Source organism: Suillus paluster (genome assembly GCF_016628075.1).
Source record: "Suillus paluster strain FC165 chromosome Unknown EDB91scaffold_18, whole genome shotgun sequence".
Classification (NCBI taxonomy): Eukaryota; Fungi; Basidiomycota; class Agaricomycetes; order Boletales; family Suillaceae; genus Suillus; species Suillus paluster.
Window position 1 is genome coordinate 141,335 of NW_024537578.1, and position 15,042 is coordinate 156,376.

The 15,042-nt window shown below is 46.9% G+C and overlaps 4 protein-coding genes across 4 annotated transcripts; 3 read left to right on the forward strand and 1 right to left on the reverse strand.

Annotated features, from left to right (window-relative positions):
* Window positions 1-97: 97 nt before the first annotated feature.
* EDB91DRAFT_1080995 (uncharacterized protein) lies at window positions 98-2,768 on the forward strand (the record flags this gene model as incomplete). The annotated part of the gene is made up of 12 exons (XM_041315324.1): window positions 98-397; window positions 490-537; window positions 591-719; window positions 885-947; window positions 1,001-1,324; window positions 1,376-1,550; window positions 1,602-1,878; window positions 1,932-2,334; window positions 2,386-2,403; window positions 2,477-2,581; window positions 2,639-2,707; window positions 2,757-2,768. The coding sequence occupies 12 exons, from the start codon at window positions 98-100 to the stop codon at window positions 2,766-2,768; spliced, it is 1,923 nt and encodes a 640-aa protein (XP_041178475.1).
* Window positions 2,769-3,658: 890 nt separating this feature from the next.
* On the forward strand, window positions 3,659-4,802 carry EDB91DRAFT_1080996 (uncharacterized protein; the record flags this gene model as incomplete). Its single annotated transcript, XM_041315325.1, has 8 exons — window positions 3,659-3,705; window positions 3,760-3,819; window positions 3,876-3,935; window positions 3,992-4,081; window positions 4,180-4,249; window positions 4,311-4,467; window positions 4,491-4,678; window positions 4,773-4,802. The coding sequence occupies 8 exons, from the start codon at window positions 3,659-3,661 to the stop codon at window positions 4,800-4,802; spliced, it is 702 nt and encodes a 233-aa protein (XP_041178476.1).
* A 138-nt stretch (window positions 4,803-4,940) lies between these two features.
* Window positions 4,941-10,596, reverse strand: EDB91DRAFT_1080997 (uncharacterized protein; the record flags this gene model as incomplete). The annotated part of the gene is made up of 21 exons (XM_041315326.1): window positions 4,941-5,012; window positions 5,103-5,191; window positions 5,238-5,780; window positions 5,820-5,974; window positions 6,032-6,086; window positions 6,207-6,389; window positions 6,441-6,821; window positions 7,084-7,201; window positions 7,480-7,740; window positions 7,802-7,972; window positions 8,083-8,349; window positions 8,455-8,594; window positions 8,929-9,279; window positions 9,326-9,412; window positions 9,555-9,696; window positions 9,749-9,951; window positions 10,004-10,128; window positions 10,187-10,223; window positions 10,278-10,347; window positions 10,487-10,501; window positions 10,552-10,596. 21 exons carry the CDS (start codon window positions 10,594-10,596, stop codon window positions 4,941-4,943), a joined length of 3,510 nt encoding a protein of 1,169 aa, XP_041178477.1.
* Window positions 10,597-13,242: 2,646 nt separating this feature from the next.
* EDB91DRAFT_1247101 (uncharacterized protein) lies at window positions 13,243-14,935 on the forward strand (the record flags this gene model as incomplete). The annotated part of the gene is made up of 5 exons (XM_041322768.1): window positions 13,243-13,401; window positions 13,453-13,647; window positions 13,706-14,140; window positions 14,191-14,308; window positions 14,352-14,935. 5 exons carry the CDS (start codon window positions 13,243-13,245, stop codon window positions 14,933-14,935), a joined length of 1,491 nt encoding a protein of 496 aa, XP_041178478.1.
* Between the last annotated feature and the right edge of the window lie 107 nt (window positions 14,936-15,042).

The following is a 15,042-nucleotide window of genomic DNA, read 5'->3' on the forward strand; positions in this document are numbered from 1 at the left end:
TGTCACGTGTTTACCAAATAACACGTCAACAAAGGACATCAACAAATAATATCAGACGACTAACCAGCACTTGCAAGCCTTTCCACCACTATCAACGATGCCCTACAAAGAAAAAGCAGTTGGAAAGGTGGACAGGGTTGCAAAGAATCTCAGTCACCTTGAGACTGAGCTTCGTCATATACAGCGTGAGTCAGATTTCGAAGTTATGGAAGGGATGGGAGTAACATATGTGTGGGTAGGAAATGATCATCACGGAAGGCTCGGCCCCACAGGGCATATAAAGAAGCTGATCGACAAACCCAAGGGTCAAGCAGGACAATCAGAACTGAAAGGAGGATACAGTCTCCAACAGGCCATGGGATTGGCTGGTGATAACCGGAAATATAATGTGTTTAGAGTGAGTAGTGTTAACCAGCACTTTAAAATAATTCACACTTTGATAAGATGATCGCACGGCAATATACAAATTGATACCTCAATACTGAGAAGACTCTCAAAGAACAGCCCAAACTCACGGTGACACTCCTTTTATCATATGTAAGTATCTCATGTTTTTTTCTGTGCATATATGCTACTCTAACCATGCTCAGGCACAGCGCAAACACCTATTTCTAGCAAAGTTCTGCGATAATTGGCCATTTCATGACTTTATTGCCTCTTATCTTTGCAATCATGTCCAGTACACCAAGAAGCGGCATGCAGATTTAGACGACTCAGAGGTATGCTAATCAATGAATCGAAAGCTGAAAGTTGATTGCATATATGCGCACAGATGGATGACTCAGATCTCAGTGATGGGGAACTTGACGACATGCTTAATGATGATGAGGCTACTTCGACTCCAACATCACGACGAAAACGACACTGACATGCACATGATTCAGATGATTCAGAGACCGATGAGGAGAGGAGCTCACGACCTCAAAAAAAAGCTCAAGTTTACACATGTGAGCGTTCAAGATGTTTCAATTACACTACTGATACTCAAAGCTACTGGCAGGTGTCCATTCCTGCTCGTGCAAAGCCAGCTCCAGCTCCTCGCATGAAGCCTGCTCCTCATGCACAGTCTGTTCCTCATGCACAGCCCGCTCCTCGCACAAAGCCAGCTCCAAAATCAAAGATGACCCAGGTTCCTGCTCGCCATCTGGACGCAAAGCCAAAACCAAGGCCAATATCATCATCAGGCACACGCACCACAAAGGTTGCAATGGAAACTCCACCAACCACCGTGGGCAAGCCGGAAGCAAAACCTGTGTCTATTCCTCGTGACACTCACGCCAAGACCAAATCCAAACCAGCAGAAGCCTCTGCTGCGCATCTCAAGGTTTAGTGATTTATCATCGACGCTGACATTTAACTCATTGAATCATATTAGATTGTCACTACCGTCAACGATGATGATGATGCTTACGAGTTTGCTGACCTTCCCTTGGTCTGTCCGAGTGACAGCTGCAAGGATCTTGTGCCGGCGGATCCCACTATTGAGCTGGTCAAACAGCTCCGGCAGTGGAACTCTTTCAAGACCACTAACCGCTGCTTGACCTCAGAGGGTCTACGTCTAGAGCTTGAGATATGCGCGGCACTTTGTTGATTGCGTGAAGAAAGGCTCAATATGCAACGCGCCAAAGCCCGAGGATGGCCAACAATCATTATATGGGAGAACGTCTCAGATCGAGTCCTCCAAATGGAGGCCAAGTTGGATCTCATGATTCATGATCAAAACACGAGGCACTACAGTTTTTTTAATGACATGTTTCTTGAAGATCTTTCTTCCACAGGTCTGAAGAGCAACTCCACCGATCGAGAGTTTTCCAAGCTGGCCATCACTAGCCGACATCGCATACCAACGATGGTTACAAATCACGCTCGTCCTGGATAGTGATTTGCTCATTTACATGACTTGATCCACATTGATACTGACATCTTGTTAGCTACGGGGAGAAAGGAAAAGCGATAATCCAGTCCGCAATATTTTCCATGTTTGACCACGAACAGACTTCCAACGAGGCCTTCGCTCCCCTTGACTTCAAGGCCTACATCGAATACTACCTCATACCTTGGGTCGCTATCCACTTAATTTCGAAAGACCTCGGATGCAGTCTAGAAGAGGCGTATGAAGAGATGATTGCCAGTGCTGATTCAGGTGTTGCTCTGCATCCAATGGCTGAAGAAGACTCACGTATCGAGAAAATCACACGCCAACACTGCGTCTTGGCTGCCGAGAAACGTGTTCAGAAGGTCGAGCGCTTCCGCAAGGAGATGAATGATGAAATCGAGAAGGCGAAGGAGGAACAGAGGGTGCACGACGAATTAGCTGCAAAGATTTCCTCTAAGGTGTGTCGTATCATGTTATATGTTCGGTCATGTGCTCAGATTGTTGTCTAGCAGCGTGTGCACAAAGTGGTGCGTCCTTTCTAGCGCTTATACTGACAGCCCCTTGTTCATTTTAGCTCACGTTCGCGTCGTTACGCACTAGCCCATCGCTTCCAAATCGCAATCAACAGCAGGTCCCTCTAAATTTCCTGGATCATATGACAATGCAGCATATCAAGATGACAGTGAATCGGAGCTCTCTGAACTGGTGCGCTCTTAAACCTTCTTCCTGCCAACTTTCACCTTGAATTACTGCCTCGCATAGCCCGAGAGCATCCAGGCTACTCCGGTACTGCGGCCTAAATGTTCACGTGCACGACCAGCCAGGCAAAGGGTGAGTTTTCTTCATGTGCACCGTCTCACTGACAATTTGTCTTTTTCAGTCATACAGATGAGCTTTTGTTCATGCCTACCATCTCTTCCGACCAAGTTCTTTGTCTCTCTTCACCGGGTCGTCTCTTCACTGGGTCATCTCTCTTCACCAGGTCTTCGGCTGTTCTTCATCTGTCCCTGATTGCTAGGTTCTCTGTCTCTGCTCACTGGATTCTCTGTCAATACACACCAGGTCCTTCATCTCTGCTTGCCATTCCTTCAACGCCGATAACCAGTTCTTCAACCGTCTCTGCTCAAATTGCCACCAACTCATTCAAGATTGTTTCCATTGGTATTCTTCATGCACGCTGTTCTTCTATCGATTGCAACTCTTGTACTACTTCGCGTCTCTGTTTATGCACTAGATGTCTCTTTGCATTTGCCTGTACTGTATTAGCTCAATGCTGCATTATAATTGGACAATTCCAGTGACTGCGTCAGTCTTTTCCAGTGATGTTCTTGCTGTATGTTTAGTGATATATTCAATTGAAAATCGACGGAGACTCTGCGGAAATTTACGTATGTCAAGTTGGTCCTTTCAGTGATATAGAAATCACTAGATTTGAGTGAGCGACACACTAAATTTAAGTAGGCATCCGCTACGAGAATCCAGTGATTCCATTCACTGAATTTCCGCGAGTGTACTACCCACAGTGCAAGGCTATCCACATACTTCAGTCATAACCCTATGTAGAAGTGGTGCCCCGGATGTGCCAAATGGCTGTAGAATGTGTACCAACCAGCACCGGCCTGTACATGCACATTGGTGCCGGCCAAGGGTGTGAGAGTGGTACTGGCCAACCACTCAGGTGAGGCTGTCTATATATGTGGGTACAGGCTGACCACTGCCTATACATGTACATTGGTGCTGGCCAGCGGTGTGAGTGTGGTACTGGCCGACCACTGCTTATACATGTATATTGGTGCTCCGGCCAAGGGTGTGAGGGTGGTACTGGCCGAGTGAGTGTGGTACTGGTTGACCACTGTTTGTACATGTACATTGGTGCTGGCCAGAGGTGTGGGGGTGGTACTGGCCGACCTCTGCTTGTACATGTACATTGGTGCTGGCCAGAGGTGTGGGGGTGGTACTGGCTGACCACTGCTCGTACATGTACATTGGTGCTGGCCAGAGGCGTGGGGCTGGTACTGGCCGACCTCTGCTTGTACATGTACATTGGTGCTGGCCAGAGGTGTGGGGGTGGTACTGGCTGACCACTGCTCGTACATGTACATTGGTGCTGGCCAGAGGCGTGGGGCTGGTACTGGCCGACCACTGCTCGTACATGTACATTGGTGCTGGCCAGAGGTGTGGGGCTGGTACTGGCCGACCACCCAAGTGAGGCTCCCTACACACATACATCAGTACCAGCCAACAACTTAGGGCATCAGGAAAAACCTACACATTGTTGAATAACTGTATAATACTTGGCCAAGTCTTTCCATGACTTGCACTTCTAAGATACTCAAGTCCAGCAGGATATTTGACTTATGCAAGTTGATCAGTGTCAGTAGATAATGTAAGTATACAAATATATTTAAGTGTTCATGTCTTATGTGATGTTGAGCATCATGGTCAAGAACCCAAGTATCTAAAACAACTCAAGAATGATAAGGAAAGTGTAGGTTTCCTGATGGTATTGATGAGAGAGCCGGCCGGTGCATGTCCAGGCCATGTACAGGAAAGCAGGCTGACACCTCAGGCATTCATAATAACGCCGGCCGGTGCATGTCCAGGCCATGTACAGAAATGCAGGCCGACACCTCAGGCATTGATAACAGAGTCGGCCGGATCAGGACCATGTTGTGTACAAGCAGGCAGGCCGACACTTCAGACATTGATAACAGAGTCGGCCGGATCAGGACCAAGGGGCGTACAAGCAGGCAGGCCGATACCTCAGACATTGATAACAGAGCCGGCCGGATCAGGACCAAGGTATGTACAAGCAGGCAGGCCGATACTTCAGACATTGATACCAGAGCCAGCCGAGCCATCTCCAGGCTAATACCTTAGACAAAGTATTATCAAGAAAGATGTTGGTTTTAGTACTATCACTTGAGAGTTAGTCATTCAAATTGTACTATCTGCAAGTATAAATGGGCCAGCTCTAGAGTATGACGTGTAGGCAGTGATCCTGACCACCATAACTATCATATATTGGCTAGATAAGTCTTTGATATTATAATAGCAAAGACTGTTAAACGACTACAATCATCTTGTCTTTGAATGAATTTTCAGCATCCAATGCAAATCTTCCCCACAAGAGCACCTGTCGATGTGCATAAGCTTGATGACCAGGCTTTGTAGCTTGTCGGTATCTTTGGTCCCATTCTTCCATCCTGTATTTAAACCAACTCACTGTCCAACCCATTTCGTGTTGGACCAATCTCAACTCCTCCTCCCACCTTTGCCATCTAGCCTTAGCTTTCAACCAATTTACCCTGTAGACTAATACCTGTCACTGCAGAAAATAGGCATATTAGATATGACTTACATTCATCCATCCACACATCTTCCTGCGAATCATGACCGTTGTTGACTCTCCAAAACCAAGCCAGTCTGTCTGATCCCTGCCCATATCTGTTCTCTTCCGTCACTTCCTTGTCCACACTGAGCTGGTGTGGCTGAATGTCTTGATAAATCGTCCTCAGAGTATCTTCATCAGCCCCTAGTCTCTGCATCGAACCCCTTGCCCTTTGATACCTTCGGACACACTTCTCTATTTTGATACGACATCGTAGAGCCTCCTGCTTTGACCTGGTTCCTGTCCATGTGGAATCTGCACTTCGGAAATGTTGACGGTAAATTATCGCTTTATGACCGAGAGCCTGCCGTAACTTTTCCAAGCAATCATTTGCTTGACCCTTTCGTAACTCCAGTTCTTCAGCTTGCAGAGTGTGCAAGCCCAGGGCTAAAGCCTCATTTCGGAGCACTGAAGATGGCATCCAAATGCCCATGGCTTCTGCAGGAACTTCCTCATCAATCTCTTCCAACACGTCTTCAATATTTGCAGCCTCCCGCACTTCCTCCACCACATCTGTAGTGCAAAATCTGATGTCATCCATGTGCTCAGTACCTGCATAGACTTCGATGCCCTCTGTCATAGCATCAGCAATTTCATGAAATTTCGAAATACGTGCAGCCAGTTTTTGTTGTTTCACTTGAACTGCAGCCCTTTGAACTGCAGACGCATCTTTGGGAAGCTGCCGAATAGCTACCCTGAGTGCATCCCTAGATAGTAATTAGAAATACGTCATCACCATCAATATATATGATGAAACAACATACTGCGAATCCTCTATATTGATGCCGTCAATGAGCCAAGAAATTGATCCCAACCTCCCTGTATCAGCATATTCTGATTCAGTTAATTTTAGCCGTATTTCTGCCATTGTTGGTGCTTCCAATCACCCAATCAGAATGTACGGCACAGGGAACTGAATAGAAGCTTCGAAGTGCTCACCTTTATCTATCTTTAGCTGGTAAATGTTGAGATGTTCTCCACGTTCTTCCTTTGCCTTCTCCTCGTCTTTTTCCCACGCCCTCACTTTGATGACATCCAAAGATCCTGTAAGCTCTTCAAATGGCACCCTAGTGTCTTCAATGCCCTTGTTGGCCCGTTTGTACTTTCTCAAGAGCGTCTTAACTGCATCAGTGTGAAACTGTGATGTCATTCATTCCAAATATAGGCACTTACCTATTCTGACAAGTTTTTTCCAATTTGAGTTACGCATATGATCATCAAGAATTTCTTGACGGTGTGCTTGGCTCATAGAACGTGCTGTGGGAGATATCTTGTTAAAGGGAGCCCAAAGTGTCTCCAGAATTTCCCCGTCAACTTGCCCAGCTCCTTGAATGAAGTTTAAGCTGTATCTAGCAAAACAGGCAAGTTTATGAGCGCTCAAGTGAAATTTCCCCACTGCGGCCACAATCTCGGTGTTGTCTGGGAGTGCCAAGCCAGGGCAGTTGTCAACATGTTGAGTAAAGTTAAGGCTCCACTGGCACCCCACATCATAGATGATCAGGGAGTTGTCAATGTTGCCAGCAGCATGCTTAATGGCATTGCAAATGGAATAATCTATATTCATGTGGCTTGAAGTGATTTTGTCAGCATGTCAAGCCCAAGGCTCGTCTTAACCTAGATTGAGTAAATGAAAGAAAACTTGCCGTTCACCCTTCTGAAAGTCCACTATGCAGTGGGGAACAAAACATCCATGCCGAGCACAAGCAGTGGCACCGACCCCTGTAGCTCGGAGGTTGCTTCTGTTTGTGTTTGCTGCATTGACGGCCCGATGGTTGCTACACGAGGATCGCTTTCTACAGGTTTAGCCACCACTAACAATACAAAGCAAATCGATTCACCTCTTTACTCTCCATAGCTGAAGCCAAGTGAGCTTGGTAATCTCCGTCTGTTACCATATAACCTAAACCATCTGAGAGGAAGACGTCAAGCTGAGGCTGTCACATGTTCATGTGCTGAGCGGTAAAGTTTCCATCTACCACAAATCTTCTCATAACAAGCCACCTGCAATCAAAAAGTCAGCATCCACGAGTTATCTGGAACCAACAACTTCTGGCCAATAGAGAAAAATGGTCGGCCCCGCCTGACTCTGGGCTGTGTACAAAGGTACCGGCCAGCTGACACATTACTGGCCAGTAGAGACAAATGGTCGGCCGTGACTGATACTGGGCTGCGTACAAAAGGTACCGGCCAGGACTCAGCTGACACATATTACCGGCCAGGACCACTGCTGCGCTATGCACGGTGGGTACTGGCCGGAGTCTGGCAGACAAGGATTGCTGGAATTGACTTGCCTTTCGTACTTCTGCTCCCAAATAAGAGGCATATTGATTCCTGGCTGCGGACAAGAAGGGCAAAATAGAGCAAGATCTCCTGCACTAGGGGGTGCTTCCATGTCATGGCCAAATCCAAACCATTTACGGTTCTTCAAGTCGCGCCAGAGTCGAGACACTCTCATGAGTTCACGATATCGATCCTACAGATGGGAGTTTGCATTCAGTATGAGCTAGAATTATGATATTGTCGATTCTACTCACCGGGACAGCATCCGGAAAAGCATTATTTGTCAGCCGTCGGATTTTCTCAAAGAAGCTCATTGCCGAAGTCTTGCATTCCAAGGCATCAATGAGATAATGATCCAGTATTTCGAAGGTGAACGCAGTCCTAGGGCGTGTGATACTGGCGGGAAATAGTCCTGCTTGGAGCAGCTGCAGGTGATGTTCGTGATGTGATCCTGGACACCGACACCACGACACATTGTGTGTGAACACCCCAGAAGAATGTACAATAATCACAGAAGAATCTTGATCAAGGTGACTTTGTCCAACTCCGTAGCAAGGGCAAGACTTTCCACCATGGCCCATGTGCCATATAAATCCTTGGGCAGAAAGAGTGACGTCTTCAAAGCACTTGCCATTCCAAAATTGGATTTTGTGGAAAGGCAATGACTGATGTGATTCGAGGAGGCAAGGGCGACACCAGCTGTGGTCGCCAGTGCAAGTTGTGCAACGGAAGGAACTATCTTCGCATTGGCAAGTCTCACAGATGCCTGTGGTGGCAAATTTCTCTGAGTCCAAGATGACATCTAGATACACATCTCGGTGAGCGAGATACTCTGATATGAAGTCATTTTGCGTCTATGCCATTGATGAGAAACAATTACTAGTAAGCCATGGCCTGTTAGACATACCTTTGTTTTTCTCCCTTGCTCAGCAGCCTCTACGTGAATAACAAAGTCACCAAACATTTCCTGATTTAAATCCTCTTCTTGGATGTCTGGTGATTCTGTGTGTACTTCTTTAACTCGTTTTCTTGGGCTGGTAGTAGGCTCTGGCGAAGTTTGATACAGCTGATCAGCACAAGACTCAACCCAAGAGGGATTTCCCCTCTTGTCTCTTGTAGGTTCGTGAGCAACATAATCAACATCCAGATCCTTTGTTTTTGATAACTTTCCTCTATGTTGGAAAGAATAAGAAATAGCCTTGAGACGTTGCCTTTTTTTTGAGGACATAGTGCTTAGACCGAGGAAATATTCCAGTGTATGAGAAGTCAACCGATTTAAAATCACAAGCTTTGTCTAATCGGGATATCTATTTTCTGGAAACTACTCCTCGTCCCCTGCTCTTATTTGATCTCCGAATGGCTTTTAAACCCCCCTTCTTACCTGCCCCCACTCTATTCAGAAAATCCCGCTGGTTTGGAAACTTTGGTCTCGGTACACCAAGCCTATCATGTACTTTATCCTTGACAAAGTGTGCAATCACAATTCTCTCCCCATCACCCCACCTTGGCACTCCATGCTCCAGCACCTTCCCTAAAATGTAAACCATAGTGCCAGGCGGATATGCTAGCTCGGCACCCAGATCTGGCAGAGCTAGTACGGCACGGTGACCTTTGCCAAGGCTCACCAAAAGGTCATAGAATGAAGGCGATGCTCCGGGGTCTCGGTGATTTGGCGTCTCTCGGTTGACAATAACTTCCAATCCAGAAAACTCCGAGGGCCAAACAACAGGATCTGAGGTACGAACCTGTATCCTTCATATTAGCAACAGATTCCACACCAGCCTGATATTGATCTGGCGCAATAACACTGGTGATAGCGGACCACAAATGTTCAGTTACCGTTATTTCGGACAACCAATCTCGGACTGCAGGTGAAGAAAGGGAGCTTGATTGGTACAAGTCATCCTGAAGCCGCTAGCCCATTTAAGTTAGTTCTGTATCATGGCAAGTATATGAATACAGAGTTACCTCATGGCGTTGCATGAATCCTCCCGGGCATAAAGTCACCCTTCCTACTCCAAATTCTCCCCCAGCTTGAAGGCATGACAAATCCTTGAGAACGCCAAGGCTGCTTTGCCTTCTGAGTTGGCTTGGGCAAAGACTGATCTAAGGCAGGTCTCAGCAATTTGATGGACTGGTTGACACGATCCTAATTATAACTTATTAAAAGGACTTAAACTGTAATCAAATCAAATTCATACCATTCTATCAGGCACCACGATTTCTGGCAAATACCAAGCAAGGATCCTTCCATGCCTGTCAACAAATGTTGCCGGCTCCGATATTGAACCAAACGAAGGACAGTGGAAATATTTTGCTAGCTTATGTCTTTGGCTGTCAGCATGCGATGGATGGGACGCCTTGGCACTGTCCGCAAACCGATCTGCATCCAAATCCGCTCGCACTATGGCAACATAATGAATGACAGACCCCCCAACCATCAAATCAACACTTACGGGGATTAACCACAGCATAGGCTATTATGACCGCAGCCCTGGTAAGTTCAATCTCGGCAATGACATTCGCCTTGACATCACTACCAGTACTGGACAGACGTATGTCCTGCCACTTGGCCCACAATCTAGTCCTTAAATTCCAGCTGTCAAGTTTTTCTGGACAGTGACGTGAGATTCCCTTACCTGGCTCTTTGCAGCAAATTGTCATTGATTTTGTCACCTATCAGCAACTCATACGGCGATGAATCACGCAGTAGGTCATCTATAAGCCTACAGAGGCTCTTGGACAGAATTGTCACAGCAGGATCCACCATTTTTCGGTGGTTGGAGTTTGGAAAATCAGACTTGAAACAACGGAATGGTAAAATTTTCAACCGCAGGCGGTCTAGACTATAAATGGTTTAATTTACAATGTTGGAAGATCCAAATCGGGATAACTTCTAATTTGGATGGTGTCGTAATATAAGATTTGCAAAGACATACCATCCAAGCAGAGGCCTGTATTGTGAAAGAAACAGATGAGAAACAGCAGTCCCAACTTAAGTTACCTTACATCCTTCAAATTCAAGCTCAAGAAATGGCAGTCCAGACATAAAAGCTGGGAGAACCTTTAAATTTGAGCTTTATGCTAACGGCAAGTAATAAACTGGTCTGCCAGTGTTGAAAATATTGTGTCTTAGGCGCGATATAGCACAGTCGTGCAGGTAAATCCTCGTATCTGAGCTTTCCACCTGGGCTCAGGAAAAGAGCAATCGCACTCGAATATGAGGCTTTTGGTAAGGCCCACATATCCGAGCTTTGAGACCCGATTGCTCTTTTCCTCAGCTCAGGCGGAATACCTGAGATACTGGCTGCATGCTATGGGCCTTACCAAAGATGTGATTGCTCTTTTCCTCAGAGTGAGCGTGCCGGAGTGTAGAGGAAGGAAACGATTGCGATACGGTGGATGGAAAAGATGACGACGCGAAAATGACGACGACGGCGCGGTACGGACAATGAAAAAGCGGACGACGACGATGTGAACCAAAGCCGACAAAGAAAAATGAGCGAGCAAAAGATAAGCCATGCGATGCGTGAACTCTACATTTTGCAAATGGAGGGAGGAAAAAGACAAGGACAGATAGAGATAGAGAGAGATAGAGAGATGTCGTGAATTGGCGTAGGATCGTATCAGTGCGTGGAGGTTTGTGCGTCAGAAGATTCAAGTGAAATACCTTACCTGAGATACCGACTCATATAGACGTGGTTCTCTTTTCCTCAGCCCAGGCGGAATACCTGAGATACCGGCTGCATGCTACAGGCCTATGCTGAGGCAACGAGCAATTGTATCTCAAAGCTTGGATATGAGGATTTGCTTTTCCTCAGTTCAAGTGAAATACCTTACCTGAGATACCGACTCATATAGACGTGGTTCTCTTTTCCTCAGCCCAGGTGGAATACCTGAGATACCGGCTGCATGCTACAGACCTATGCTGAGGAAAAGAGCAATCACGTCTCAAAGCTTGGATACGAGGATTTGCTCTTTTCCTCAGTTCAGGTGGAATACCTGAGATACCGACTCATAGACGCGATGAGGAAAAGAGAAATCGGGTCTCAAAGCTTGGATGAGGATTTGCTCTTTTTCCTCAGCTCAGGTGGAATACCTGAGATACCATCTATTCCGCCGCATTCAAGACCAAAGACGAGCGCACTGAGGGTACTCTCAAGCACCCCTTAGTTCAACAATACGCTGCTGTGAAAATTGGCAACATTCTAACTGCAGTATTTAAAAGTCACGTGACTTATTCGCACAGACGAGCAGGGTGGTGTTGCTATTTGGTGACAAATCAAAACTAAGTTACATTGGCGGCGCATCTTTCTGTCTAATTGAAGAAAAAAAACAAAGGTGTGACAAAGCCAATACAAGGCTACCGCAGAGGGGCCCTCTCTGCGGCAGTCTAGTACTGTGTAATACAGTAATAAAAAGTAGAGCGAGAAAAATATAGCTAACTAAATAACATAATCTGTGAACCTCGCTGGCAATCAGTATCTGCGAAGCGAATATCAAACAAGTTACCTTTGAATGTCTGAACAAGCCAAAAGAAACATATCTGTGAACCGCGCTGGCAATCAGTATTTGTGTAGCGAATATCAAACAGGTTACCTTTGAATGTCTAAACAAGCCAAAAGAAACATATCTGTAAGCTGCGGTCAGCCTTTGGTCAGAGGCAGCGATACAAGTTACCTTATGGTGGAGCGGTTGTCATCCCTCCAGAGAAAATACAACACAAGGATTGTGGGAGGAGGCGCACCATTGTGGACACTTAAACCTCACAAGCACAACGGTGGTTGAAGGAGGGGCGCACCAATGTGGACACTGAATCCTCTCCAAGCCAAGCCCCCAGTACTCAATGATAAAAGAAGGGAGGAGAAGTGCGCCAATGCACACATACATCTCCTCCCCAAGCCAAGCCCTCAGTACTCAATGGTGAAGCAAGGGAGGAGAAGTGCGCCAATGCACACATACATCTCCTCCCTAAGCCAAGCCCCCAGTACTCAATGATAAAAGAAGGGAGGAGAAGTGTGCCAATGCACACATACATCTCCTCCCCAAGCCAAGCCCCCAGTACTCAATGGTGAAGCAAGGGAGGAGAAGTGCGCCAACTGCACACATACATCTCCTCCCAAAGCCAAGCCCCCAGTCCTCAATGCTCAATGATGAAGAAGGCGTTCAGTAAAGAGATGGCTGAAAGAAAGACATACCTTAGATCTATAGGCGCCTCAATAGTATACCAAAATAACTAGAAAGAAGGTGTTTAGTGGAGAGACGGTTCAAAAAAGACAGACCTTAGATCTGGAGGCACCCCAATAGTGTCCTAAATTGTCTAGAAAGAAGGCGTTCAGTGAAGAGACGGTTGAAAAGAGACGTACCTTAGGTATCCACAAATCAACCTATGCAACCAAATTAGAAATAGAATTAGATTTGAAAGACGCATACCATGCAGTAGGGAATGAGTGCTCAGTGGGTTGTTAGCCACTTACACAGCTGCAGTCTGTGTAAGTGGCTAACAGGGTGAGCGGACAGAAGAGATGTGGTTTGAAATTGAACCGTGTGAAAGTGTTGCGCTGGACTATATGTTCAACATATTTGATGTTATTTGTTGCGGCAAATGCCGGCGCAACCACAACACGATCACATGACTGGTTGGTTTGAAAATTCGTAAAGTCCTTTTTGCTCTACCATTTCTTTTCCTTATCCAATGCCGCCTAAAAAGAGCAACACGGCCAAGAAGTCTTGCGGCGGTTCTGCCCGGAAACTTTTGGCACCTGCCGGCTCTCCTCCGACGCCCGCAGGATCAACATCGTCCGCGCCATCCTTAGAGCCAGAGGACGCTAGGATTCCGGAAGAACACAGTATAGTAAGTTGTTTTTGCTTCTTTCTAGTGTTCAGTTGACTGACTGGAGGTCAGTGGTGTTTGATCTGTCTCGATGGCGCGGAAGGTGACGTTGTACTCTTTGAATGCAACGCCTGCCCCCGCGTCATGTGCAGCAAATGCATTGAGGTGCCCGAGGCGCACGTCGATGCCGTCCGACATCCGGACGTTATATTTTTATGTCTTTCTTGTCACTCATTGCGGACGGTTAAGGAGCCCGCGCCATATTTTGTGAGTCTTCTTTGTCTTATTCAAATGTTCTATTGATTGACTACTTAACTTTGTTCAGGGCTTCTACCGTAACGTTTTGCCAGAGGAAGGAGGAACGCCTGTACTCCCAGGCTTCCTACAGTTCAACGGCAAGTATGAGCTGGCGTCCAACTCCATCTTGGCAGCCACACCCCTCGCCATCGTCCATTTTGCCCTTGGCGCCAAGTACACAATCTCCACACCCGTTCCACTCCTCTCGCATTACCTCGACAAGTACTACCCCAACGGTGGGTTTCTGTACGTCGAGATCTCGTTCGACGTCGCCACCTATACGAAGATCGACAAGTACACCCGCGACCAGGTCGAAACGGTTGCTAAGCTCGTCCGTCACCTTGGCTCAACTGGTCGGGTCTTTGCGTTTCTCTCCAACCATTCGGAAGAAGACAGCGGTTGGCTCTATGCAGGGAAGGAGGGTCGAGGTGAGGGAGAGTATGTTGCGATGGAAGTTCAGCATGTAAGTTTTAAAATTTTGACGCTTCAATATTATTAATTAATCTATTCTAGGTTCTCTCCACAGTGTTGAAGCCCTACGCCAGGATCCTCAAGTCCGCACACATCGTCTTCCTGGTCTGCGGTTCTGTGGTGGCATACAAGACGCCCTACACTCAGCTCAAGGAGTCCTGTTCTTCAATTCAACTTCGCATCTGCAATTCTCTTTTCCGCAGCTCGCTTTCAACCCCTTGTCGCCACTAATTTCTTGGTCGCCATGGCGGAACTTGTTGCGATTGAGCAACTCAGCATCCGCACTGTATTTCCGACCCTCCTTAGTATGTCAGGCGGTCTCGGTCAACACACCAGCGTCATCCTGATGACTCCCGTCAACATTGATGGTTGCTGCAAGCTGGAACTCACTACATTCGCGCGCGCTCACACTCAGACTTCGCCTTGGGGCGTTCCTATTCCTGCGCAATGCCCCCAATGTGGCTCTACCAAGAGCTGGGGTGAGAGGGTTGCTGTGACAGTTTCTGATGAGAATCGCGACGCGCACGCCTCAGCCCAAGGCTCTGTTTGCCAGTACATCTACACATGCAAGTACACCAACTGTGGTAGCACGCAAAAGTTGCCGTGCTACAAGTTTTCTGTCACCAAGCCTCCTGGGTCCATCATCAACAATGCCAGGACCAAGAACTGCGCTTGGTTCAAGTCGCCTTCTACTCATTTTGTATCTCAGTCTTTACCTGACTCTACCCAAGGCAAGCGCAAGAATGAGACAGCGTCTCCTGGGACTGCAAAGAAGGCGCGCAAGTAAATTATGTATTTACTTGACACTGTACATAATTTGAATTGATTGAGGTATCACTTTGTCACACGTGTGATTTCGTAATGACGCGTCTTGGTTTGCATGCACGTGATCGC